This window comes from Pseudochaenichthys georgianus, chromosome 14, assembly GCF_902827115.2.
Source record: "Pseudochaenichthys georgianus chromosome 14, fPseGeo1.2, whole genome shotgun sequence".
NCBI lineage: Eukaryota > Metazoa > Chordata > Actinopteri > Perciformes > Channichthyidae > Pseudochaenichthys > Pseudochaenichthys georgianus.
This window is the reverse complement of record NC_047516.1, coordinates 40,221,971-40,249,758: the sequence shown is the minus strand read 5'-3', so window position 1 is coordinate 40,249,758 and position 27,788 is coordinate 40,221,971. Positions and strand designations below refer to the sequence as shown.

General features: G+C 42.8%; 1 protein-coding gene across 2 annotated transcripts in view; it reads right to left on the bottom strand.

Annotated features, from left to right (window-relative positions):
• Positions 1–25,377, bottom strand: part of alcama (activated leukocyte cell adhesion molecule a) — a 117,553-nt gene extending 92,176 nt beyond the window's left edge. For both annotated transcript variants that reach the window (XM_034098359.2, XM_034098361.2), the window contains exon 1: positions 19,651–25,377. In XM_034098359.2, the coding sequence (XP_033954250.1) occupies positions 19,651–19,708 (58 nt within the window). In that variant the 5' untranslated portion in view covers positions 19,709–25,377. The remainder of the gene's footprint in view (positions 1–19,650) is intronic.
• Positions 25,378–27,788: the final 2,411 nt, after the last annotated feature.

The window sequence follows — 27,788 nt, the reverse complement described above, 5'->3', positions numbered from 1 at the left end:
CCATATCGTGCAGCCCTAGTTAGAACACCAGGACTAGACTGGGCAGCATCTCTACTTCATAGGACTGAAGCTTGACTGCGCTATGGTACACAGCTAATGTCATTGTGAAGCGTTCTGTTGTACCAGCAACAACTGCTTTAAAACAGTGTGTGTGTGTGTGTGTTGGATCGTTGGAGCTATGTGCAACTCAAGGCATATGCTCGAACGGGAGCTGCCTGGACGCTGCGATCATGTTGCTGCAATCATGAGTGTGCTGACTTCTCCTACAATGTCCCGCTGTCTGCTTCCTGCATCAAGTCAAGTGCTCGGTGCAGTTATGTGGATAGAGCGCTCCTCTGTTTTCATTTAAACAGCTCCTTATATCCGTTAGCGCAGCTAGCTAGCACCCGATGCTAACAACAACAATGCACGTACGGTCTCTCTCTTGCTCACTCGCGCCACACAAACACACACCCTCCCGGTCCTCCAGATGGCCAGTCGGTGCCTGCCGGTGAGCGTGGAAGTGTGGTCTGCTGCAAGCAGGCAGCAGGAGCGGGGCTGTCAGCATCAGCTTGTAGATGGTATTTTAAACTCGATGCGCTCTGAAACTACGGGGCGGCCGAGGAAAAAAAATACACATGCGTTAATCGCGTTAAAATAATTAGTGGCGTTAATTTTTTTTGTGCGTTAACGCGTTATTAACGCGTTAACTTGACAGCCCTAATATATATATAAACTCCCCAAACAGGCGAAAACCTACCAGTTTCACTCACTGTCTCTGCCCCCTCCCTCCATGCTGGTTCCTCCGGTTTGTATCCCGGTAGGTGAAGAGGGTCTGGTCATACAAAACCGGGTGATTTGCTACGGCGATAATTAGTTTCTCCTCCAACTTTTTTTGAAATATAGAAATGAATGGTGGGATATCTCTCCCAGCTTAGACGCGGTTTGATTGGCTACGGCTTGAGCGGTCAGATTTTCCGAAACGGGATTTGATTGGCTGGCGCTGGCTACTCCGGCGTCTCCGGCGTCAGAAGTTGAACATTGTTCAGAGAGACGGCGGAGACGGAGCACTATGCTACCCACAATTCAGTTCGGCGAAAAAGCGAGGCAACGTGACGTCACCCCATTCAAAGTGAATGGGCAGATTGGAGTTGTCGACGTCGACGCTGTAGTGTGGACGGGCCGTTAGGGGTTGAAAACATCTTTTTATCATTCTAATCATGTATTATGTCATTTTAAAAAGGTGAAAATTCAATTATCATTATTTTTTTTTTTTTTTTTAAATGCTGTTGGGGTTATTTCAAAACATAGAAAGTATGATTTTTGCCTTTTTTCGGGTGTTACCAACCTGTCTGTCGTCATTATTGTAATGCTAGCAAGAATCCAAGAGCTGTAGGTGGGGAAACCTTTAGCTCAGAGTGGTGTAACACAAACAGGGTGAACTATAACTGAAGTGCTTTCATAAAACACATTCAGGGCATGAATGCTTGCTTTGTGAAGCCACCAGGACGAACAAATTAAAAGTAGCAGACAATGTCAACATGACCCACTTTCTGTCTCTGCAGCCTGTTGTCAGCCAGGCTGTGGTTGCCTGTACAGCATTAGCCCAGAACACAGCAGGGAGCCCTCTGCCCCACAGGCATGTTTGTACTCTACCTACACATTCACTATCTTTTGCATGCAGAGAAATATGTGTCTGATCCAGCTGTCTTTAAGACGCTCAGGATCAATCTGGGAAGTCAAAGAGCAGACGACTCACTGAGGTAATAAAAAGTATAATTATACTGAAAAGAGTGGCTCTCATGTAGTCTTTTTTAAATGTCACAGTTGTCTTGCCACACTTGAAATGTAAAATGATGTATATGCAGCCAGAATATCTGTATCAGGTGGACTGGAAGTGTCTCATGGCAAGAAATAATGTGTATATAAGAATTGAATGTGTCACTCACAAATGTTGATTTTTAGCCCAACAGAACCTCCCTGACCTGAACCTCTGCCGAATGGCTGTCAGACAACAGGTCTCAGATAGCAGGTGACTCCTGATCCTAAGCATGCAGGCTTGTGTGTGTAGCTTAGAGAAGACCTGCTAGTCTTCTGAGAGAATGCCCCTTAACCTTTAACAACTGTGTCCAGCTGGTAATGTTCTCTCTGTCCTGTTCAGTCTGGATTTCATAGATCTCCTTGATACACTGTGTAGAGCTATCATTCATTTTGTTTAATAACACCAAGACATTAGTTTCTATATATTTTCTTTATACACCATAGAGTGTTACATTTAATTTAAAAACTGCAATTACTTTGTACTTGTATAGTGTAAATAGTATTCTGTAAATAGTATTCTGTTTGAATGTGTTATATATTGTATTCTAAAGTATTCTGTATATTTATGTTGTGTATTCAATAGAGATACTATATATACTTATTTCCCTGTTGATATGATATATGATAATGATATGATATGATTCATGTGCAATAACTTCTTTACTTGTAGCTGTGAGAAACCAATTTGCGAAGTAATTTAATATAATTGTGTATGTTATTTGATGGAAAGCAGGTGTAGTGCGGCACCAGAGGTCGCGTTAACCGAATAGTTTCCGTCTATGACGGAATTTTTCCAAGAATGACGGAAAAATCTGAAAGCAGTCCGTCATTTTGACGGAGTAGAACACAACTCGGAACAGCGCCAAAATGTCCACCAGCGGCCCACATTATATTACATCCTCAGTGGCCAGGTCGACTGAGGGCGATCTACTGTACTCTACTGTAGTCTGTAACTATTATTTAGTCATTCACACCCCTGTCCAGTTGGTGGCGAGTGTGTGTATATTAAGTAGCTATTGTATAGTCTTGTTTTTGACCTCGTTGTTTAACCGGCTTTAGCAATCGCAAAATGTCACGGCAGCTGATCATCCGAAGCTTTTTTAATAAGCCCAGTAGTTGTGATGGTGTGGATAAACGAGGTGAAAAAAGAGGGATTGATGCAGTAGTGGAGTGATGAAGATGAAGGACAAGCCAGTAAGACTAAAACTGACAACGTTCAGCCAGCGGCAGAGGGACAAGCAAGTGGCAAGGAAAAATAAATCATTCATATTAGTTTTGACATGAAAAGTGACCGCACGGTCGGTGTCTCTGTTCATCTTTTTTTTTCTCCATGCCCTTAAAAGTTCTGTATGAACCATAAAAAAAGGAATGAATGAACATTTGCTGCTCAGTACCCAAACATAAATATTAAATATGTCTCATCATTAAAACATGAAAAATAAAATGCCGGGTAATAATGGGTTATGACGGACATTTTACGATACTGTCCGTCAAAATGACGGACAACGAAAAAGTCTAACGCAACCACTGTGCGTCACACGTATTTAGTCCGGCAGTGGCTCAGTCAGTAGGGGCTTGCACTGGGAGCCGTAGGGTCGCCGGCTCAGGTCCCGACCAGACTTAAACATGGAGTTGTGACTGGTACTTGGAGAGGTCCCAGTTCACCTCCTGGGCCCTGCCCTGCCCTTGAGCAAGACACCAATTTAGAATTCATATCAGGTTGATGTGTGTGTGTGTCCCATATGGCCCAGCATCATACAGAGTACACACATCATCTGCCACTTGTTCTCTACAGCTGGATAATGTTTCAACAAATACAAAGAGCTGCACAGTGCAAATACATGTATTCTATCTTTCATTTAAAGCTATAATCGAGCTTCTTAGTGGTCATTTCTGCAGTGGGTAGGAATAACATTCTCATTCTAAACGTGACTCAACCATTCAGGATCACATACTGATCATACGCATCTGATCCTGAATGGTTGAATGCAACAATACTCAAATGAAAATGGAAAACATGTTCTTCTAATCACCACAATATCATCAGTAGGATAATAAGTATGATAATTAGGGCCGGGATTTAAGATTAACTAATTACACAAAAATTAACGCATTTTAATCGCACTTATTTTTGCACAGCGGAACGTTTCTCACTGGATGAGTTTCAGGCGTACCGATTATACTGGAGCACCAACTAACGTTCATGACTTCAGCATGGGACTTCAAACAACAACAAACCACGGTGATCAATAGTCAAACATGAACGAACAAGCTGATGAGACCGCTTTGGTCGGCCCAGTGGATGGGAAATGTTGTTTTAAAAAACGGACGGATGGAAGCGTCGACAATAGTGGTTGTGTGCAAATTATGCAAAAAAGAATCTGAGAAAATAACGGCGGCAGCCGGCAGGGCTCGACATTAAGGACTGCCCGATGGCCCGGGGCCATCTAGTATTTAGCTCGGGCAATGAAGCCTCACCTGCTGGTTGCCCGATCGGGCAATCTATTATGCCAGTATCATGCAGCTCGCGGATCCAGTAATGAGTGACCCGACAGTAAAACTAAACATATCTATAACTCGTTTAGGTAGTTTGAGAGGTAATTAAAATAGCTACGTGTGATATTCTAACCTGAAGTGTGTGTTTTGTTCCGCTCACCGCGGCATGTGATTATGCAGAGCTGCGTGTCGAGTCTCGACTTGTCAGCAGCAGCTGATCTATCTCCCGTCAGATTAGACTTCACTCGCGTTTATGTCCATATCGATCAGATCCAGCTAGTTCTAGCTAATGATATGACTACCTGCTTATTAAAAGACAACTACACAATAAGTGTCGCTATGCAACTGGATGAGGCCACAAAGTATAGCGCAGCATTATGCATTTGTTTACATGCCCACCGGAACCCCGAGGCATTACCAACAGATCAACGCACAATCAACCCATACAGGACATCTCTTTCTCCACATTAAGTGTTAGACATTAGAGTTGACTATTCTTGTCTGTCACATAAGTGGCGCAACTGAAGCGGTATTGCTCTAAAGGGAAATTATTTTGACCGAAGATATTTAGATTTGCCGGCTAACGGGAACTCTGACGTGTGCTTCGCGGATGCGCTCGGCTCCTCTCGACTGCTGCTCGGGTCTGCTCGGTCAGCTTCCGGATGAGGAGGCATTCGTTCGACCAATTTACAGTAGTTAACATTACAAACATTTTTAACAGGGGCCATAATAGTGTAAATAATGTTTGTTTTGGCAGTTATAACTGAATGTAATGTTTTCTACTTTTTTCCATCTGGGAAGGCATTTGCCTTCATCAGATGGAAAGTGTTTTGACCAACAACTTAAGTATTTATTATAGCTATGCAGGGCATGCAAGCGAGCAAACACAAACAAGAACAAACAAACAAGTGAAATGAAGAATAAAATTGAAATTGTAGAATATAATATTGTGGTAGTTCATCTTATAATTCAGTCTAGAGAATGCACCAGACAGCATCTAAGACCTGCAAAAATGAAAAAATTCTAGGGAACCGGAGTCCCCCCAAACCCTTCGTGCCATTTCGTCCGCGTGCATTTTTCAGGGCCATCTGTAAATTAGCTTCAGGGTTCTTACACCTTTTCAAAAGTCAAATTCAAGCACTTTTCAAGCATTTTCAAGGTGCATTTTCCAGCTTTTCAAGCATCTTACAGCTGTTGTAAATTACATATTTATATACACATACTCAAATGATTATTTCCCTACCTCACCAGTGTGCGAAAAAGTACACGTCCCACCGTCCGGGACGTGTTATTTACAATATCGGACAAGTAGATCTTTCAATTGACTTGTCCGGCGGACAAGTGACGTTTTTCGGCCTGATTTATTGACAAATTATTGATACATTCAGTTTACAAAAGGCAGAACTCATTCGCAAATTGTACGTGTCCGCCATTGTTCGTTTAGAAATGTTAGTTTCGGTTCTGCTTGTAGATTCCTAAGGAAATGCATCTCGCCGTTTTCTGTACAGTTAGACGGGGGTGGGGCGGAGCGGGAGGGAAGTGTAGCACAGTGGCCGGGTTGGGAAGCAAAACTCGGTTCCGAGTAGGAACAAATAACAATTGTCCGGTACCGGGATTAATAAGAGTTGTGAGGACAGGAGGCGAGGCCGAACCCCGAGCCCCGCGGACTGCAGCTCTCTCTATGCTCCGTATCAGCTGATCGCTGCACGGTGCAGCTCAGCGTCTCTCGCTCTCTCTCTCTCTTTCTACACACAGCAGATCCGCTGCCTGTTTAACAGCCTCATCTTTGTCAAACGTTCTTATGTTCTTTCTCTAACACGTAATGAAGGTTATTAAGCGTTTTAGCTCCTGTGTTGTTAATATTGACCGCCATTTCCTTTATGAAGTGAAGCAGCCTCCCTGTCTGTGTCCTCGCGCTGTCCCCACATCCCCGGACCCCCAGACTCGGAGGAGCACAGGGATGTCAGTATTGTTTATGAAGCAGGGTATAGAAAGTACATTATTGAAATGAAAATACTATTTATTTATTTTTACAAACCGTGAGCAGAGCAGCTGCAGCATGTGTATTGCAGGACATGTGTAAGCGTGCAAGCGTCTTTGAGTTGTAGAAAAGCGCTAGGCCTATACTGTAGGCTATAAATATAATGTATTATTATTATTATTATTATTAGGTTATGTCCTATGTGTTGGAGATGTGTGGTTGGACTGTGTCTCAAAGGCAGGTTGCAGTGTAGCATCAGAAGAGACTGGGCCAATTGTACATTCTCAAACTGCACCACTTAGAACTAACTAAACAATGCAGAGATTATTTTTATATAATTGTATTCAATAACCGTAAGAAATTAAACAGTATGAAGTGATTTGTAAATAGGAATACAGATTTGACTTAATGTTTTCATAAATATATGTTTCTCCCAGTTTGACTTATTTTTACCCTCTCAAAGAACTGGAATCGAGAACCGAAAATAACCGGAATCGAAAAGCAGAACCGGAATCGTTAAAATCCAAACGATACCCAACCCTATGTGTAATGCAGTAAAATCTTACCGCTCACTTACGTTAGCAGTGTCGTAAAAACCGTGGGAAAATGTAAAATACGATGACGAAGAAGAAGATTCCAGTGGCCCCAATTTTTGTCCATTCTGGACAAGTGAAAAATGTATTCGGACAAGTACATTGCCAAACTCTCTTGTCCATGGACAAGTACTCTCTAAAAACTTTTTCTCACACTGCTCACATTAAATCAGATGTTCTTTATGCTATAAACAACCAAATGTGTGTTTCGTGATAGCATTCTACACGAGGATGAAAAATTAAAGAAAAGAAAACTAAGTTTAATATTTCAAAATTAGTGATCTGTACGTAGACTGGGCCTCCCATATAACCTGTCTGAGCCAATATACAACAATCAGCCAAATAACTTTTCAATACATTATTGATTAATTGTTGGTAGTGAACGCAAGTCAGAGGTACATGGTGTACTTCTACTCCTCTACAGTTCAGAGGTACATGGTGTACTTCTACTCCTCTACAGTTCAGAGGTACATGGTGTACTTCTACTGCACAACAGTTCAGAGGTACATGGTGTACTTTCCTCCACTACATGTATTTAATCCCTTTAGTTACTTCACAGATGAATGATGTGAAATCTAATCAAGTGTTGAATCAGACTTTAGTTCCACCTGGAGTAAATCCACAAGCTACCCTGCAGTCTACAAAGTACTTCAGACTAGCTGCACCTTCACCAGCTCTGAGAACACTTTCATGATCAATCATTATAAAACATATCATATATATTATTCTGAGATGGACCAATCTGCACAACGACTACTTTTACTGTCTTTCACTATATTTAGATGAGAATACTTTTCTATTTTCACTTGAGGAACATTTTGAATGCAGGACTTTTACTGTAACAGAGTATTCCTACACTCTGGTACTTCTACTTTTACTAAGTACAAGATCTGAGTACTTCTACTTTTACTCAAGTACAAGATCTGAGTACTTCTACTTTTACTCAAGTACAAGATCTGAGTACTTCTACTTTTACTCAAGTACAAGATCTGAGTACTTCTACTTTTACTCAAGTACAACATCTGAGTACTTATCCATCTCTGGTAGTGTATTAGCCTGAATTGTAGCCACAAAATCATGCAGAGCTGCATACAAATAGACTCACAATGGTAACAAGTGGAAAATAATATGTACTAATGTGTACAATGATTTATATATATATATTAGGTCATGTTGTTACTCAAGACTCCTGACTTATACATCTGCAAAGGAAGACTGTGTTCATTCTACAATTACATGGGATTAAAGCAAAATGTAGTTTTAATTGTATAATACTTCAATTTTATATAAAAGACAGTTTGTTTTCATGTTTTCAAATAAACAAAGTCTTGGCTTTCAGAATATTAAACTTGTTTCGGCAAATTCAGATGATAAATACAACTTTGAAGCTTCGGCATAATTACAAGCGGAGAACGGACTAATGTAACGTCACAGCAAGCATAACAACAGCCGGTGTTTCTTGTGAGTGTTTCCCCAGTACACAAACGCAAACATACACAAACACACTCGCGAGCTTCCCCCAGACCAGTAATACAAACGAAAATGTGTCTTCGGGTCAATGTGACTGATTTCGATAGAGCAAGTCACATTTGGTTTAGGCACGAAACATACTACCAGTAGAAATATATTGCTTTCAAAATCGCTCTGTGTCGAATCAATAGATTATATTTCGTGACTATAACACGAAATGCCGTGAGAGCTTCATCCTCTGAACACCACACGATGGCGACTGTAACGCACATATTAACATAGGTACGCTCCTCTGAAATGATTGTCCCCTGCAATTATTATTATCCCTCATGGAGTTCGCTATTCAGCTCGCTAACGTTAGCTTAAACAAACGTAACATGCAACGTTAGCCTAATCTAAAATGCTCTACTACGGCGTACCTTTCATGTGGCTCGTCAGCGCAGACTCTCGCATCCTTATTTTTGCAAACTTTGCAGGAGGCTACTCGTGGGCTTGACCCTCGTCTTAGCCATGGCTTGTATTTGTCTTCTGCTAGCCAACGCTCGTTGAAACTGCAACCTCCTGGCACACAGTCATCTATCACTCTCATCAGAATGCCCAGGTCACACGTAACACAAACACTTGCAGGTCGCGCGCATAGCGCGGGAAGGCCGCAGCGGAGCTGTTTTATGTAGAAGAGAAGCAATTCTTTTCTTTTAATCTAAAAAGCGAACTATTCAGTCAGACAGCAATTTTTTGTAAAAGTAAAGCATTTACATTTTCAAGCACTTTATCCCAATTTCAAGCACCATCCCCAAAATTCAAGCACTTTCCCAACCTTGAAAACACCACGTCAAATTTCAAGCATTTTCAAGGATTTCAAGCACCCGTACGAACCCTGTAGCTTAGATGGCCCACAGAGCCATCTCCCAAAATCCTTAATGTCATGCACTTGGACTGTAGACCACTTGGAGTAAAATCCATGTGAAAATTGCTTCTCACTGTTCTCAGGTCAAATATGTATATTTGATTAAAAATGCGATTAATTTCGATTAATTAATTACAAAGCCTCTAATTAATTAGATTAATTTTTTTAATCGATTCCCGGCTCTAATGATAATACTTGTCATACCATTGTTTGACAGCTCGTCCTAAGCTTGTTGGTGGGATGACCCCAGGCACTGTTCTCCCATCTGAGGAGAATATCGACCTCACAGTTTTGAGGGGGATAAAGAAAGAAACACCTCCTTACACTCAATACTAGGGATGTGCATCTCCATCACTGAGGCCGATGCGATGCGCATCTCGATACGCTGCCACGATACGATACATTAACGATACATTTGAAACACCAGGCGATGCGATACGATACGATTCACCCCTGTTGCGATAGTGGTCGATACGATTTGATTCAACATTATGCGATTCGGTGCGATACGATGCGATTCAACACGATGCAAAAATAATGATACTTCAATATGGTACGACAGAGGATTTTAGTTGTATTCCTTATATGCAGCAAATCATACATTAACAAAAAAGTGCTTTACATATTTGGTACTGCACATCCCATCATGCCGTTTATTTTGTACCTTTAAAAGCTCTCCAGAGTGCAGTACCATGTTATAACACCTCACAGTTAAACAATGTAAGGATGCATTGCTCATGATTAACAATGTGCAAATAACAGCTACCATGGTGCAATGCCCATACAGCTGCTGCCTGATGTGCTTAACACTCATCCATAGGCTAACTCACCAGTGAGCAGGAAGCAGTGGGTTCTATGGGAACAATAAAGAATACAAATAACCTTTCTCAAACAGCTCTTTCATAACTGCTTACAGTGAGGAAGACATTTAAACTGTGATTGACCATCACAGGCTGCTGTAAACTAAACACCACTCTCTCTGACAGGAACACCTCACTGAGTGATTTCACTCATGTCTAACTTTCAGGTTTCTCTTTTCAGCCGCAGACCCCATGTCGCCGCTTTATGTGCGTCGCTAAGTTCCTCATACTACGTGTGTACTTTAAAGCGGCTCGGCATCGTTAACAATTTGCGAGCGATTTTTCAAGTTGACCGTCTGTAGTATATAGTGCTTTCATGTCAATTCGGCGACATAAACATAAATGATCGTGGTGAAGATGATGATTACATTAGGATTACAAATCGGGAGTGAGAGCTGCTGAATTTCCTCCCGTCGGATGTGATATAAAAACAAATATTTTTGTGGTTTTTACCACAATGTTGGGGAAATTAATGGATAAAATGCACGGATTATTATTATTATTCCCACTCCGATCGGGACACTAGGTCCACCGTTTCCCCGCAGCGAGGCTCCCCCCGTTGACAGTTTACGTGGGCTGGGTGCAGTGGCGGACTGGCCATCGGGACGAATCCCGATGGGCCGGTACCGAAGTGGGCCGGTCGGATAAGTCACCAGCACATCCCTCATAGGCGGCGCATGAGGCTCAGGTTTGCGAAGGCTAAATAACTTCTTTTACCTGACGCTGCCCGCCTCCGGCGTCTATAGAAAAGAGATCCACTCAGTGTGCGGAGTTTAAATCTCTCAAGTCATATTACAGGATAAAGGAAATACAGTTTAAACTGCCGTATGCAGAGAAGACGCCGACGTGTCGCACTTATCATTCATATTACATCATCAATCAGTCGATCATCGATCATATAATATCATAATATATCATATATTTCCTTATCTGAGTCAGCTTCTCCAGCCTCATCTGGCCGTGCAACACTCACAGTGTCACAGACTGTATGCAGAAGTATTATTTAACACATTATGTTGACGAAACACTCGAGACAAATGTAATTAAAGTCAGATCCACTCGTGTCTTAGACGTGAACGCGCTCTCAGCTGGAGAGAGAAACCCTGGCTTGATTTACCGAGTTGATAACCAGCGTCGTCGGACCGCTTAGCGAGATCTCGTTTGTTAGTTTGTTGTTGTTAGTTTGTTACTCAAACATATCCAGGGTCTGTTGAACTGGCTTCGTAGTACAGGGCACAGGTGTCTAGCAGCGCTAATGTCAAAGACACAGACATTATACATTATATTTGTATTTTACCAGGATGCAGTGACACACATATTTACATATTTACATTTACTATATACAGCACCTGCCGCCCCTGACATCCCCACTCCCCCCGTTGACAATTTACTAGCGGTACCGAAGTGGGCCGGTCGAGAGTCCCGGGATGATTTGTAGTCCCATTCCACCACTGGCTACATGACCATATGATCGCCCATATTGACGCACCTCATTCCTAAACTTAGAAGATACAACATAAACCGATCCTTCAGCCTCATATGAGCTCTCAGACACGTTCAACATTAACCTGTCATCGCTGTCTGAGCTTGCTGCTGTGTGCGCCGTCGTGCGTTTACATCTGACTGTATATATATAAAGGTTTACATGCAGATGCTGGGATCCTGGACGGTGCAGCTGGAGCGCTGTGCCCGCAATGACGTCACCCATCATTTGGCGGGACTTGAAGAATCCCAGAGAAGATCCAGAAAATTGTCAACATTGAAGGCAGATTAATGGTTATCAAAGTACAAATATCCAAAATCAGTTCAGTAACGGTTTTCAAGGGGACAATATGTACTCAAATTGATGGGTTTGGATGATGGGGGAAAACCGTGTCACAGGCTCTTTAAGGTATGATGAGTCAACCAGTTAAGATCCAGACGTCCGTGACTAAAATCTTTCATCCGGTTAAATATAGTTAAAAATATATATATATCGTAATGTCAGTTTTTTTAATATCGTGCAGCCCTAGAAGACAGTGTTTCATCAGCTACATGAACTGTGTTGTTGTAAGTTCAGTTGACCCTGCTGATAGGTCATCATGGTCCTCTGTCCCTAAGCATCGCAGCCTGGTCAGGCTCTGTGAGCTTCACTGACAGCAGATAAAGGAGAGGTATCCTGATATAGGAACGTTATCAGTACCTCCTGCTGCTGCTGCTGATGCTCAATAGCCGCGTTCACACTGCGGTACTTTTCCCACAAAGGTTCATGCGAACTTAGTTCATGAGAACTCTTTAGTTCGCATGAACTAAGTACAGATCGCGTTCACACCAGAAAAAGTCCCTGGGGTGGATTAGGCAAATGAAGCCGCTGACGTCACTTCTTAAGATAATAAAATGGCGGCTTCACAAAACTCTTTGGGAGTTTTACGGGGCGTGGTTTGCAATCCGCCCAGCCAATCAGGAATATAGCTCTTTTCTCAAAAAAGAGCCGCTCGAAAGTCCCTGCTAGGTGAAAAGGTTCGAATGAACTACTTTTAGTACCGGCTCTTTTTGGTGTGAACGCGATCATGAACTAAGTTTGCATTAACCTTTGTGGGAAAAGTACCGCAGTGTGAACGCGGCTATTGAAGACACTTTCTAAGGAGTCCATGTGTTTACCATCATCCTGCTCCATGAAGTGTTTAGCTGCAGTGAGGAATCTCTGAGGAGGAAACAGCAGGGCTGAAACACAACTGACTCTACTGCACTTAACACCAGGATCACATTTTACCACCAGCATTCTTCTGATTACTCACATTATCACGATATAAGCCGTCTCAGCTTTTAAAGATATAATTGCTAATTGACTTTGTTTCTTCCAAATAAAAAAAACCTTTCATTTAGCGACATCACACTTTCATTCACTGCTTTGAAATGAGATCACCAAGGGCTCATGGGAAATGGAATGTTTTTCTTTACCCATAAAGGAACCTTGAAAACCTTTAACCCTTTCACATGACAGTAGCAACGTATGATGTTTCTGTGCGGTGTGAACCGCTTCTGAAGAGCAGATCAAACTGAAGCCCTCTGGCAGAGAGATTTAGGAGCGGCCTCAAACATGCTGACCTTTCACAAATCGGCTACTGGGAGTGCTGCATGGAGGTAGATGCCCCCCTCTCTCCTCACACATCCGCCCGCACCCCCCCTCCCTCCCCACCACTGACCCCCACAAAGGTATTTTCCCTCCAGAAAAACACGGGCCGTTTAACATGTTGAGGCACAGAGACACCTATCCAAACCACCCTGCCCCCCCGGCTAAAGCAACTTAAAGTGCAACTACATACCAAACACATACTACTGTCTGGCTGCCCCCACTCTCAGCAATAATACCCCTTTTACATTTCGTATAGAAAATACCGTTTGTTTGAGGAGAGCTTCATCTATTTGCATATTTTTAAGCGTTTGGTCTGTTTTTTACAAAACATTTGAGTTACACAAGTAAAACCTGACTGGAGTATATATTAATCCATGCTAAAGATGTGAAGCGCTCAGAACTATGCTGTGAATAATGCTAAGATGGATCATTGCAGGGTTGTTCATATGGCAACATCAAACATTTGTTTTTTTTAGAGTGTGTAACTGGTAGTTAATAAATACCAAGCAGGTAGAATAATAATCTTTTAAAAAGGACGGGTGTTCAACAATGATCATTTGGACTCCTTAACTGCATTGCTGGGATCTCGGCCAACAGCAAATCATGTAAAACACTTACATGTTGTATAAACGTTCATGTTAAAAGAGTTCGGTTTGGACTGTGAAACCGGCAATAGTGGAATGAGAGACAGCTCCACAGAAACCTGGCCTCGCCCCCGGGTTACTTCCTGTTAGATTTACTCTCTCCCCGTACTGGGGATCTCCAGGTTTCTGTTTCCAGGTCTCTATGATGGGGGGCTGACCGCCATGATGGGGTTCAGAGCAAAAATTAAAATGTGGGGCTGTGTAATAGGGGTCTCTTCAGGTACCGGTGAGTTATGAAAAGGAATTCTAGTTAGAATAAATGATCCATGAGCTGCATAAGATACAAAACACTGCCCAGTGGAATGAGACAGGATTTCACATCATAGTGACAGTCTTTGTATCTTATGTGAAAATGCTACTAATCTCTTTAACTGTTCTTAAAATGTCACTGACCATAACCTTTCCAACCACAATGCATACTCTGCTGGATCCCCTCACATGTGGGCAGGTCTCACCCTCCCCCACCCCCCCTGGACTCTGAGCCTCAGCTCTCTTTGAAAGCTTCCCTCTTTGATGTGAGGAATGCTGCAGATCCAGCTACAAGCTGACTTCAGCTGCTTACTCTCGGCGAGTATCTGTCATTATGTGGAGGCCAAATATGGATTTTATCATGGCTGAAATGTGACCCCCCCCCCCCCAAACAAAAACATAGATTGGGTCCCTCCTCCTGTGGAGCCGCTGCTCCGGAGACAGGCCAGATAGCATCAAGTGATGGAGAAGGTGACCCTGGCGTCAAGTGTCAAGCACCCATCACACACAAGAGAGAGAGAGAGAGAGAGAGAGAGAGTGTGTCTGTGTGTGAGAGAGTGTGTCTGTGTGAGACAGAGAGAGAGAGAGTGTGTGTGTGTGTGTCTGTGTGTGTGTGTGTGTGTGTGTGTGTGTGTGTGTGTGTGTGTGTGTGTGTGTGTGTGTGTGTGTGTGTGTGTGTGTGTGTGTGTGTGTGTGTGTGTGTGTGTGTGTGTGTGTGTGTGTGTGTGAGAGAGAGAGTGTGTGTGTGTCTGTGTGAGAGAGAGAGAGTGTGTCTGTGTGTGAGAGAGAGTGTGTCTGTGTGAGAGAGAGAGAGTGTGTCTGTGTGAGACAGAGAGAGAGAGAGAGTGTGTGTGTCTGTGTGAGACAGAGAGAGAGAGTGTGTCTGTGTGAGACAGAGAGAGAGAGTGTGTCTGTGTGAGACAGAGAGAGAGAGTGTGTGTGTGTCTGTGTGAGACTGTTGCCCCTTTCACACCAGCGCCTTTTCAGCTCCGGCTCGGAGCTAGAGCCTGAAAAGCGCTGGGTTTTCCAGTTCACACCGGAGCTGCGCCGGCTCTTAGCTCCGGAATCCGCTTCATTTCCAGCTCCAAAAAATTGTCGGTCCAGAGGCAAGAGCTTTGGAGCTAAGAGGTGACGTCGCTTACGTCTCTCTTACGTCGAGGCGTGCAGGAAACTAAACCCACCTCCCATGGGTCGACTGTTATGCCTGCCTACAAGCAGTAGTGCCTATAAACACACTTTATAAAGTCAGGCAACACTAACCAGGCTTCGTGTGGTTCTGTTTATTTGTGCCTTACTTTGACCATCCGTTCACTGTTATCGATCATTGTGGAGAGAGGCAGACGTGTTGTTTTGTATTATTGCAGCTATCGGATGCAAGTAGTCAGTTTAGCTTCGGTTGCTATGCCAACATCACCCGTTTTATACCAGAGAAACTTTCATAACAGCGTTGTGATACCAAACAGCGTCAATTCAGACTGACACACATTCACTTAGGCTAAGGGAACTGGGGATATGCATCAGCTGCTTGTGTGAGTCGGACAGTGAATACTTTAGAGCGGCCGCTGCAGTGTGAGCTAACGGGAGCTAACGGGAGAATAAACTCCCGTGGAAGAGCAGCCAGCACTGCAGCGGTCGGTAAATGCTGCAGAAACACATTAATAAACAATGAACCACGGCACTCTGGAGCAAAGCATAAGGTTGGAGAAGTCGTTATTCAATTTATTCTGGCTTTGCGTGATTAAAAGCAACACGATCATCGACCCGACGTAGTTGTTGTTGTGAGCGCCGTAATGGCTGCCGTTGGATGGCAAATCAGCGATGTAAACGGTGACGTCATGACGCAGCAAGGGCAGCTCTGGGGCGCCAGTGGGCGGTGTGCACAGAGCGGGAGCTGAAAAGGGAAACCGGAGCTGAAGCAGAAAAGCTCCCGCTCGGAGCTAGAAACTGAAAAGCGCTGGTGTGAAAGCCGCAAGAGAGAGAGAGAGTGTGTATGTCTGTGTGAGACAGAGAGAGAGAGAGTGTGTCTGTGTGAGAGAGAGAGAGAGAGAGAGAGAGAGTGTGTCTGTCTGTCTGTCTGTCTGTCTGTCTGTCTGTCTGTCTGTCTGTCTGTCTGTCTGTCTGTCTGTCTGTCTGTCTGTGTGTGTGTGTGTGTGTGTGTGTGTGTGTGTGTGTGTGTGTGTGTGTGTGTGTGTGTGTGTGTGTGTGTGTGTGTGTGTGTGTGTGTGTGTGTGTGTGTGTGTGTGTGTGTGTGTCTGTGTGTGTGTGTGTCTGTGTGTGTGAGAGAGAGAGAGTGTGTCTGTGTGAGAGAGAGAGAGAGTGTGTCTGTGTGAGAGAGAGAGAGAGTGTGTCTGTGTGTGTGTGAGAGAGAGAGAGTGTGTCTGTGTCTGTGTGTGTGTGTGTGTGTGTGTGTGTGTGTGTGTGTGTGTGTGTGTGTGTGTGTGTGTGTGTGTGTGTGTGTGTGTGTGTGTGTGTGTGTGTGTGTGTGTGTGTGTGTCTGTGTGTGTGTGTGTGTGTGTGTGTGTGTGTGTGTGTGTGTGTGTGTGTGTGTGTGTGTGTGTGTGTGTGAGAGAGAGAGTGTGTCTGTTGGGGGGGAGAGAGAGAGAGAGAGAGAGAGTGTGTGTGACTGTGTGTGAGAGAGAGAGAGACAGAGAGTGTGTCTGTGTGAGACAGAGAGAGAGACAGAGAGTGTGTCTGTGTGTGTGTGTGTGTGTGTGTGTGTGTGTGTGTGTGTGTGTGTGTGTGTGTGTGTGTGTGTGTGTGTGTGTGTGTGTGTGTGTGTGTGTGTGTGTGTGTGTGTGAGAGAGAGTGTGTCTGTGTGTGTGAGAGAGAGAGTGTGTCTGTGTGAGAGAGAGAGAGAGAGAGAGAGAGAGAGAGAGAGAGAGTGTGTGTGTGTGTGTGTGTGTGTGTGTGTGTGTGTGTGTGTGTGTGTGTGTGTGTGTGTGTGTGTGTGTGTGTGTGTGTGTCTGTGTGTGAGAGAGAGAGTGTGTCTGTGTGTGAGAGAGAGAGTGTGTGTCTGTGTGTGAGAGAGAGAGAGTGTGTCTGTGTGTGAGAGAGAGAGAGTGTGTCTGTGTGTGAGAGAGAGAGTGTGTCTGTGTGTGAGAGAGAGAGAGAGTGTGTCTGTGTGTGAGAGAGAGAGAGAGAGTGCCGTATCAGGGCCGTATCTACCATTGAGGTCACGAGGTCCGGACCACGTCATTTTTCCCGAGCTGTGTATATTACTAAACTTGTGAAATAACGGCACTAAACGGGGTTCTTTGAAGTACTTCCATTTACTGACAATGGGGGCGCTGCATAACTACGTAGCCTCGGTTAAAGCAAACAGAAGAAGAAGACATGTATCAACTCGGGCTGCAACAAACGACTCATTTGATAATCGATTAATCTTTCGATTAATGAAACGATTAATCGATTATTCAGAATATTACTGTACACCTTGCACAATTTCTCAAACGCTCTTATTTAGCCATCAACTTTTAGATGTAGCTTGAGGTTGTTTTAGGCATGTGGAAACTAACAATGAAGACAATAAAGATGAATACTTGATTCAAAAATACATATATTATTAAATTAACTAAACACATTTTGAACAAAATTAACATTGCTTTTTATTTAAATTAAATAAATAATATTTCACATCAAAAGAAACAACAATGTTTTTAACAAATGGTATTAAATAATGTGATGACAGAACTGTGAACAGAACAGCTGAAACTTTAACAAACTAAATAACTCAGTTACCTCAAATCATTAACCCATGTTTGTATAATGTAGTTAGCTCCGTGTGTTGCTGCTAGCATAGAGAACACCTGACGTGGAAACGTTACTCGTGGACGGGGCTACAGAGCTGCTAGAAAGACAGTGGAACCCGGTGCATTCCTCCGTCTGGATGTGGAGCACTTTGGATACATGTTTAGACAAACTGCTCGTGTTACCGCCCTGACATGCTAAACTCTTATTGCACTTTAGGCAACGAGCATCGAGACGGGTAAAGTGTAACCACACCTTGGAGCGCTTCTCTCCGCCATCTCCGCAGTGTGCATCATAGACGCATTTGTTTGTCTTTTTGCATTTTAGAAACGAGTTGGCGACACTAAGACTGCGATATAATGCTTATGTAGCAACAATACATGACATATATTTTTTAAATGTCTCCAGTACCGATAAAAAGACCGATAACGTTGGAGCTTAATGGCGCGTAAAACACACGTGATGACGTCATCAACGAATCGACGACTGAATTAGTTGGCAACTAATTTGGTCATCGATTTTAATCGATTAAGTCGATTAGTTGTTGCACCCCTAGTATCAACAAACCTCCGCTTGTATCGGAGCAGCGGAGGAGTGATGTGGTATCTAGAGATCTGAGTCCAGCGGGCTGCTTGAGTTCCTGTTCACCAGCAGGTCCTGTGTGAGCGCTCTACGTTAGTCAGTGGACGTCCGACAACATGCACACTAACTGATATTGCAGCTATAGGCTATACTTTGGTTTACATTGCGTGAATAAACTAGCTAGAGAGCTACAGTTAATTACGTTCATCCAATGTCAGAAGGATTACCTTTTAACAAATGTTGTAATGCTTTTCTTTCATTTCAATTTGAGTAAACATTGAAGATATAACATTGTATTGTTTTCTTTTTACACTGATTCAGATATAATGAAAAGACCACGTCAGTTGAAGCTCAGCGTTAGTAAGAAAGAGACAGGACAGGCAGAGAGAAAGAGAAATTGATGGAAGTCAGGGAGGAACTGCAGGTACAGTCACACAAAAGAATATAGGCTTAATAACCCCATCTATCTATCTATAACTTAGTCTTCATTTACAATAGACAATAGGCATAATTTTTAAACAACATACATCTATTGCAGTTATAATGTCATAATAACATACAATTGTATAAAACACAATTTGCTTACATTTTTCTTCTCTTTTGAGAAGCAAACAAAACAGATTTTTTTTAAAACCCGAACCCCCCTAGCATGTTTGAACCTCGGTATTTAGGAAATCCTGGATACGGCCCTGATAGCAGTAACCACATTTCACCCTAGTGTTCGAACCTGCTCCATGACACCAAATGACCGTTTAGCAGGAGGGTTGGTGCACAGGGAATGATAAAGCCACCTGTATTATGTTCACCCACCTGTTAATTGCACGTTTATTTAGCAGTAAGGCCGGCAGAGCTCTATGAATTCATTGCTACCCGTTCTGTTCGCCTAAACGTATTGTTATCTAATTTTAAATGGTAAGTGGCTGTATTAAGGGGAAATCCATCTTAACAAATGAGGACTTTCCCAAAGTTCCGGGAACCCGTCTCGGGCCTGAATGCGTTACACTGGAACAGTCCTCCGCATCAGAGCCTTCTGGTGCCTTCTCTACTCTAACATGCTGTTACTATTCAGGCTCACCGGCAGGTTACAAGTACAGCCACATCCGGAGAGTAGTCTACAGTATGCTGAATACCTCGGTGAAACCACAGCAGCATACCGTGTCCACACTGTTCTGAATTCTATTCTACCGCAGTATCAGCGAGCCTTACCGTGGAGCAGAGTTCCGGCGGTCACGGTGAGCAGCAGCAGCACAGCGGTGGAGTCCATTCTCTCGGCGGAGGGATAGTGGCGGGATGATGTGTAAGCTCCGCTCCGTGTCTCCTGTTTGGAAGAGGCGTGGAAAGTCCCAAACTAACCAGGGAGACGGAGCGCAGGTGAACACACTGTGAGGGGAGGGGACTCTTTGGGGCGTGTTATCGGAAATAGTAGGCTTGTTTGAGATGAGCTGCGGCTCGCCTCGAAAGTAGACGAGAATAGCCGATTGCAGTCCCTGGACTGCAATCGGCTATTCTTTTTGCCGGCTATTCTTTTTGAGACCTCGGCTTTGAGGTCTCAAAAAGCTCGCCTGAAGTCGGACAGCTCGGGCTGAAGTCGAATAGTCCATTTAGTTTAGGAACTTTCCTAACGGAGTTAAATGACCCGGTAGTCCCTCAGTGGCAGCCATGATAAGTGCCGTTCGAATTCTCTAGAGCAGAGGTGTCAAACTCAAGGCCCGGGGGCCACATTCGGCCCGCGACTTCATTTTATGTGGCCCCACAAGAGCTTGCAAAGAATAGAATATGTTTATTATACGGTTACATGCTGCAGAAGCACGTTGCCCTTAAACTACATGTCCCACAATGCATCTCAAATATGACTTTTTTCTCCGAATTTGCCTTTTTTTCTTCAAAATATGCATTTTTTCATAGAATTCCTTTTTCTCAGAATTAGATTTTTATTTCAAAATGTCACTTCTATTTATTTTTTCTCCAGAATTTGGCTTTTCTTTTTAAATCGTTTTGGGACATACGCACCGAAAAGACTTCTGCTTTCAGACGTAGTTAATTATGAAGTTATTACCCTATCCGATGATAATCCAATGCAGAGGCAATGATGTACATTATTTTATATATATGATATATTTATATATGTATTTTTATATAGTCTTAAAGTTACAACCGGCCCTTTGAGTGCAACCATAATGCTGATGTGGCCCGCGATGAAATTGAGTTCGACACCCCTGCTCTAGAGCCTCATCTCTATCTATAATAATAACTAGAAAATGCATTTCCTGCAGAAAATGCGTGCGAATGCTGTAAACTGTGAACATTTATGGCTGAATTTAGCTGAAAATGCAGAAAAAGCTGAATGTGTTATTAGCTGAATGGTAGCTGCTTTTAGCTACAAAAATGCAGAAAAAGCTTAATATTTAAAAGAAAAGGTTTAAAAAAAGGTATAAACAACAACATGTATAGCCTTGATGTCCTGAAATAGCTGAATAATGTAATAGTTTAATGGTTTCTGCAGCTGAAAATAGGCTGAAGGAGTTAAATATCAGATGTAAGTAGTAGTGAATGAATTTGTTTTAAGATGAGAAAAGAAAGTAAAAAGGCTTGGGAAAGCAGCAGAATATGTTTACTGTAAACTGTTGAACTAACTTGATGGTGAATTATCTGTCGCCATGACAATGGCATTTGATGACACCCCATGATACGCTTAGATGTGTTGATGGCTGCATCGTTACCAAACCTGTGAAGTTTTGGGCCATTTCAAGTATTTTCACTGAAGTTATGAGAAAACCGTGTTTCATGGTGAGCATTGTGTTGCCATGGCAACAGCATTTAAAGAAATCTCAAAACGTTCCCGGAGATGTCTTCATGGCTGGACTGTTATGGGGGTTATTCCCTATCTTTATTCAAGAGCGTGGTATTTAAATTTGAGAGCATACTTTATTTATTTATTTCCCTCAAACCCTGTCCTCGCACTCAAATAGTGCCTGCTTGCACTTAGATTTGCTCTGCTTCTGCACAAACTGTACGCTTGCACTCAGATATATTGCTGTTTACAGATTTGTTCTGTTCTCAGATTTATTCTGTGCGCGCTCGAAACTTTTGTGCAACAATCCTGTCAAAATCCCTCAACCAATAGGAGGCCAGGTGTCCTTGCGGGTGTGTAGTATATAGTGCCGCGCACATATACCATCAGGACGTTAGTGATGGGGTGCGGCGGCGGAGTGATAGGAGTGTATGCAAGCCCGCATCTAGGAGTGATCGATGTGTGTCACGGCTGTAGACCTGTCAAGCAATAAAGATGCATCATACAAAGGGCTACGGATACCTCATTATTCTCCATGACCTGCGGTCAACTATATAGCCTGAATATTAAATATAATATAAAAAGCTGAATATTTCAAAAAGTATGAAATATTTTTAAAAGGTTGAAGGTTTCCCATCGATTCCTGAACATGCTGAATAGTTTAATATTTGAATGGTTTCTGTAGCTGAAAATAAGCTGAAGTTATGGAGAGTCAAAGTATTGGCTGAAATAATAAAGGGAAGAATAAAGATTTCATAACTGACTTTTCTGACTTTCTGTCCGGGATCATGGTGAAATATGATCGTGTTTTGATCTGCGGAGACTTTAATGTCCATGTGTGCTGCGAGTCTAAACCTCTGGTTTGGGATTTTTTAAAACTCCTCGACTCTTTCGGTCTTATTCAGTCTGTGGCTGGCCCAACACACGATAAAGGACAGGAGCCGTGGCTTAATGATTGTAGGCGTGCAGAGAGAAAATGGAAAAAGGATAAACTTCATGTCTCCTTAGAAATTCTTCGTGCTTGCCTTTCCGATTATCAGACGGCAGTCAAAGCAGCCAAAACAGAGTATATTTCTTTGTTATTCTTCAAAAATAACCATTAACCTCAAGTTCTTTTTAATGTCCTCAATTCGATCATTAATCCTTGTGATGCTTCTCCAATTGTGCCATTAACTACTCTCTGCGATACATTTCTTAAATGTTTTATCTGCTCTTAGGCTAGCCTATACTAGTGCTACCCTAGATCCTGCTCCCTTTCTGTGCCCTGCTGTCCTCGACCACTTTGAGCCTGTATCCCTCTCCTCTCTCTCGGATGTAGTCAAGCACCTGCGGCCGACAAACTGTATCTTAGACAGCATTCCCTCTCGCTTCCTTAGAGATGTTTTTGAATCAGTTGGAGCAAGTGTTTTATTGCTTGTAAACACCTCTCTTAGCTCAGGATGTGTCCCAGCTGCCTTCAAACATGCCGTGGTTAAGCCACTACCTAAAAAGAAAAATCTCGATCCCTCCATTCTCGCAAATATCAGGCCCATCTCACAGCTACCCTTTTTATCTAAAGCCCTGGAGCGAGTAGTCTACGCCCAGTTGCAGTCATTTTTAACCACGCATGGTATCCATGAAAAATGTCAGTCTGGCTTTAAACCCACTGAAACAGCCCTTTAAGAGTTTTTAATGATCTGCTCTTAGCCGCCGATTCAGGCAGCCCAGCTGTCTTGGTGCTGTTAGATTTAACTGCTGCCTTTGACACTGTGGATCATAGTATCCTGTTGTCACGGCTTGAACAGTCCGCAGGCATCACAGGCTCTGCTCTTGCATGGTTCAGGTCTTATTTGACGGACCGTAGCTTCTCAGTGCAGTTAGGTGTCTTCTCCTCTGCCAAAGCCCCTCTTACCTGTGGGGTTCTCCAAGGCTCAATTCTGGGCCCCATCCTTTTTCTATTGTACATACTGCCCCTAGGTTCAATTATTACAACATATAATATCCCCTTCCATTGTTACGCTGATGATGTACAGATCTATCTGCCTCTCAACAAAATGCCAACTCACTACAGCAGTTGAAGGACTGCTTAACAGAGATTAAATCCTGGCTGAGCCAAAACTTCCTCACCCTTAATGAGAGTAAGACCGGGGTCATCTTTTTTGGACCCCAACCAACAGTCTCCCCGGTTGATATTCTGGGCTCCCTCAATAAAAATATCTTCCCCTCTGTCATGAACCTTGGAGTGACCTTCAACAGCGCCTTTACATTTGATAAGCAGGTTAGCACTGTAGTCAAGACCTGCTTTTTCAAAATACGACTATTGGCTAAGACCAAGTCGTTTTGATCTTTTAAAGACCTAGAAAGGGTTATTAACGCCTTTTTTACCTCGAGACTGGATTACTGCAACGCTCTGTATGTGGGTATGGACCAGGCCTCAATTAGACGCCTCCAGCTAGTCCAGAAAGCAGCTGCACGTCTTCTCACTGGCCATAAAAAGCGTGACCATATCACACCAATTCTGGCCTCACTGCACTGGCTTCCAGTTCAGAATAGATTTTAAACTCCTTTTATTTGTTTTTAAAGCCCTAAATGGGCTGGCTCCTGCCTATATAGCCGAACTCCTCCACCGCTACACCCCAGGCAGAGCCTTAAGGTCGGCTGATCAGCTGTTGTTGATAGGGCCTAAGACCAGGCTTAAAACCCGAGGGCATGGAGCTTTCGCAGCGGCTGGCCCTAGGCTCTGGAATACTTTGCCCCTCCATGTGAGGTCGGCCCAGACCCTGGGGGTTTTTAAATCAACACTTAAAACTCACTTTTTCTCTTTGGCTTTTGTTTAATTATCTATTTATTTAGTTATTTATTTATTTATTCATTTAGTTCTTTATTTTAATATTTATAACATAACATAGGATTTCATAAAGTATTTTTAAAATAGTTTAAACATTATTCGAATATAGGAATAGTAGATAGGATTACTTAAAATATAGTACCTTATATTTCATATTTTTTCCCTTTAGACCCTGGCGGTTTATTCTTAAAAATCCTTACCCTTAACCACCCCCCATTTTCCCTCTGCTGGTCTATGGCCTTGTAGAGGGTAAGGGTCCCCTCTGCTGGCCTATGGCCTTGTAGAGGGTAAGGGTCCCCTCTGCTGGTCTATGGCCTTGTAGAGGGTAACGGTCCCCTCTGCTGGTCTATGGCCTTGTAGAGGGTAACGGTCCCCTCTGCTGGTCTATGGCCTTGTAGAGGGTAACGGGGTACGGAGTCGCTTAGATAAGTGGGGAAGTGCATCTGACGAAGAGATAGGTTGTTGTGCTCCCTCTCTCTGTTTCTTATCTATATCTAATAGAACTGCTCAGGTCTTGATAGATTGAGTGGGGAAGTTCATGAGATCTTTCTAGAGGGTTATCAAGAATAACTTGTATCCAATGACCTTCCCCCTCTCTGTCTGTGTCTGTGTATTCTCTTGTTCAGATTAACCCAGCCACGTCTTTGTTCTTGTTTTGTATCTATATCTACGCCGGGATCCGGAGTCGAGGCTGATCCTCTTGCTGTAGTCCTGTGTCTTGGATCCTCTATCCTGAGTTCTGGATTAAGTTGTGGATTTCGGGTCGTGGCTGAACCTGTCTCTGCGGTCCTGCCTTGGGTCTCGTCATGCTGCTTCCCTGATGGCTTCTACAGGATTGTAGCTGACATCCTCGTGGATTCATCTTCTCATTACAGACACATGCATTTCCTAACATCCGGTCTATATGCTGTAAAATGTATTATCTCTTTAATACATTTTACATATACGATACGATTTACACACGGCATATATTGCACGTCTGTCCGTCCTGGGAGAGAGATCCCTCCTCTGTTGCTCTCCCTGAGGTTTCTCCCATTGTTTCCCCTTAAACTGTGGGTTTTCTCTGGAAGTTTTTCCTTGTACGATGTGAGGGTCTAAGGACAGAGGGTCTAAGGATAGAGGGTCTAAGGACAGAGGGTCTAAGGACAGAGGGTCTAAGGATAGAGGGTGTCGTATTTCTCATACTGATATTCTGAACAATCTGTGCTGTTGTATTTGCTGTAAAGTGTCTCTACTGTAGGCTATTTTTATTATATGTACAGCACTTTGGCTCGACCAAACATCGTTTATAAATGTGGTATATAAATAAAACTTGATTTGATTTGATTTGAAGAACATTGAATACTTTAAGGATTAGAAAAAGAAAAGACAAGAAAAAAACAAAAGTGATAAACCATTACGGCATCTCCTTATGGACTTGCAGAAGAATTATGCAAACATTGACCAAAAAAACTTTCTATAACTATCATGAGTCCAAAATGTTATACTTTATTAACTGCTGTATTTTTGAACCAATATTTCCACAGAGAGGCTGGGGCTCAGCTTCAGAAGCTGGTATGCATCCAGTGCTTGCTCTAGGGCGCTTCAGCAGTGGGGGTTTCACACACAGAATCCAAACCTTCAGTCAAAGAATGGCTTTAAAATGAAAAGGTCTGAAGGCGCACATAGCCCAGGCCGACCTAAAGGGGTCCACTGACTCAGACCCGTGTCTTTTTAATGTTACGCGCTGTGCTGAGGCTTCGGTTCCAGTAATCCAGGATGTTTTTTGTGAAACTCGTATCAAGGCTTGTGTCATTTTAGCCTTCACAGTTTCACAACACTCATATCACCCCTCCTGTCATCAGGCCTGCAGACGGGAGAGGGCTCAGACTGCTCACTTACTTTGTTTCCCCCTCTGATTAAGATGTTTTTTTTGTATCTTTATGGCTCGCTGAAGTTATCATGCAGAGACTACTGTGTCCAGACTGTGGGTGTGTGTGCTTTTGCGGCCTAGCAAAGCATGGCCAAGTAGATAGACACAATGCATGATTTAGTTTCGTTTCTTAAACTGCTTCCTCTTTGCGTTTTTAAATGTAACGTTTGCTCCAATAGTTTACCAAGCCTGAAGTAGTTCTGTGTGTTCTAGTACACCATACCGGCTGTGGCTTAGCTGGTAGGTGGGGGTCTATAAATAGAGGGTCTGTGGTACTACCAGCACCAAACATGCCTTTTCAACTTTTTTTATTTTCTAAAAGCATCATTGAATAATGTGAGAATGTTATAATATAGTTAATACCAGGGTTCATACACTTTTTCACCAATGATTTACAATGACTTTTCCATGACCTTTATCTAATTTTCCATGACCCAAAAAAATTCCTCTTTCTCAGCGGTACCACTGAAAATGGTTTATTATAACATGGAACAGGAAAATAAGGTCTGCAGATGAAACATGTTATAAAACAAATAACTTACAGTATTTATTATCATTATAGTATTACTATTTCGGCGATTAGATAAAATATAAATGATTTTGATGCAACTTTAGTTACCTTTTCATGACTTTTCCAAAACTTTGGGAAAAATATTGTTTTCCATAACTTTTCCAGGGCCTGGAATTTGCATTTAGAATTTCCATGACTTTTCCAGGTTTTGAATGACCGTATGAACCCTGTAATACATTTTTCACGGTTCAGAGCACATCTTTTAACTATCCAGGTCCTGTTTAAGGTTTCCTTATGCATCCAATGCCTGAAGCAACATGCAGCCCCCACCTCCTGAAAACTCATGTTGATGTGCTGGGGAGCCCATTGAGGAGTAGCTGAGCTGGAAGGCAGCTGATGAAGAAGAGGAAATCAGGGGGCAACAGCAGACACAAACTCACTGGAAGAATCTAGTGGACAGGTGTAGCATTTAAGTTCATATTTGTGTCTTTCCTACCTCTAAGGGACTCTGCTTTGACTGGATCTCTAACTGTTTTCACATTATTTTGCTATTCTATTTTAGAGATTCCACATGTCTTGTGTGATATATTGTATTTTGTTATATCATTTTTTTCGCTGGAAACCCCTTCAATTCTTTGGAAGGCCCTGTGGTGTACACAGTTTAGACTTTAAAAACGCAATAAAGCTAGTAAGCAATGTTTTTCATTAACCTCCAAGCGGAGTGCTTTAAATACATGCCTGCATTTCATATTAAATACACACAGCTGATTTATTTATAGTGTCTTACATGTGTATTACATGTAATAATAATAATAATACATTTGATTTATATAGCACACTTTAAAGACAACGTCATCTCAAGGTGCTTCACAAAGCTATAAGGAAAAATAAGTAAACATATATCTAAAGGAGCATATTGGATAAAATGTGGCAATATAAAAAATAAAAGGTTAAGAGCATAAAAGGTTTAAAAATAAATAAAGTAAAGGACAGTCAGTAAAATGCAGTGAGGAACAGGTGGGTCTTGAGGCATTTCCTAAAAACTGAGAGTGATGCCGAGGTCCGTATGTTCTCTGGAAGCTGATTCCACAGACGTGGACCCAGGGAGGAGAAAGCACGGTTTCCCATGGTGACCAGTTTTGTCCGCGGGACAGCCAGGAGATTGGAGCTGTCTGACCTGAGTGTGCGTGAGGTATGGGAATGTTAAGTACATGTACTGTATTAAAGATGTGATTATTCAGCAGGTAAGAAATTGTGAAATTGACTGGGCACAAACGAATGAGTAAAGTGCCTCCTACTGGTT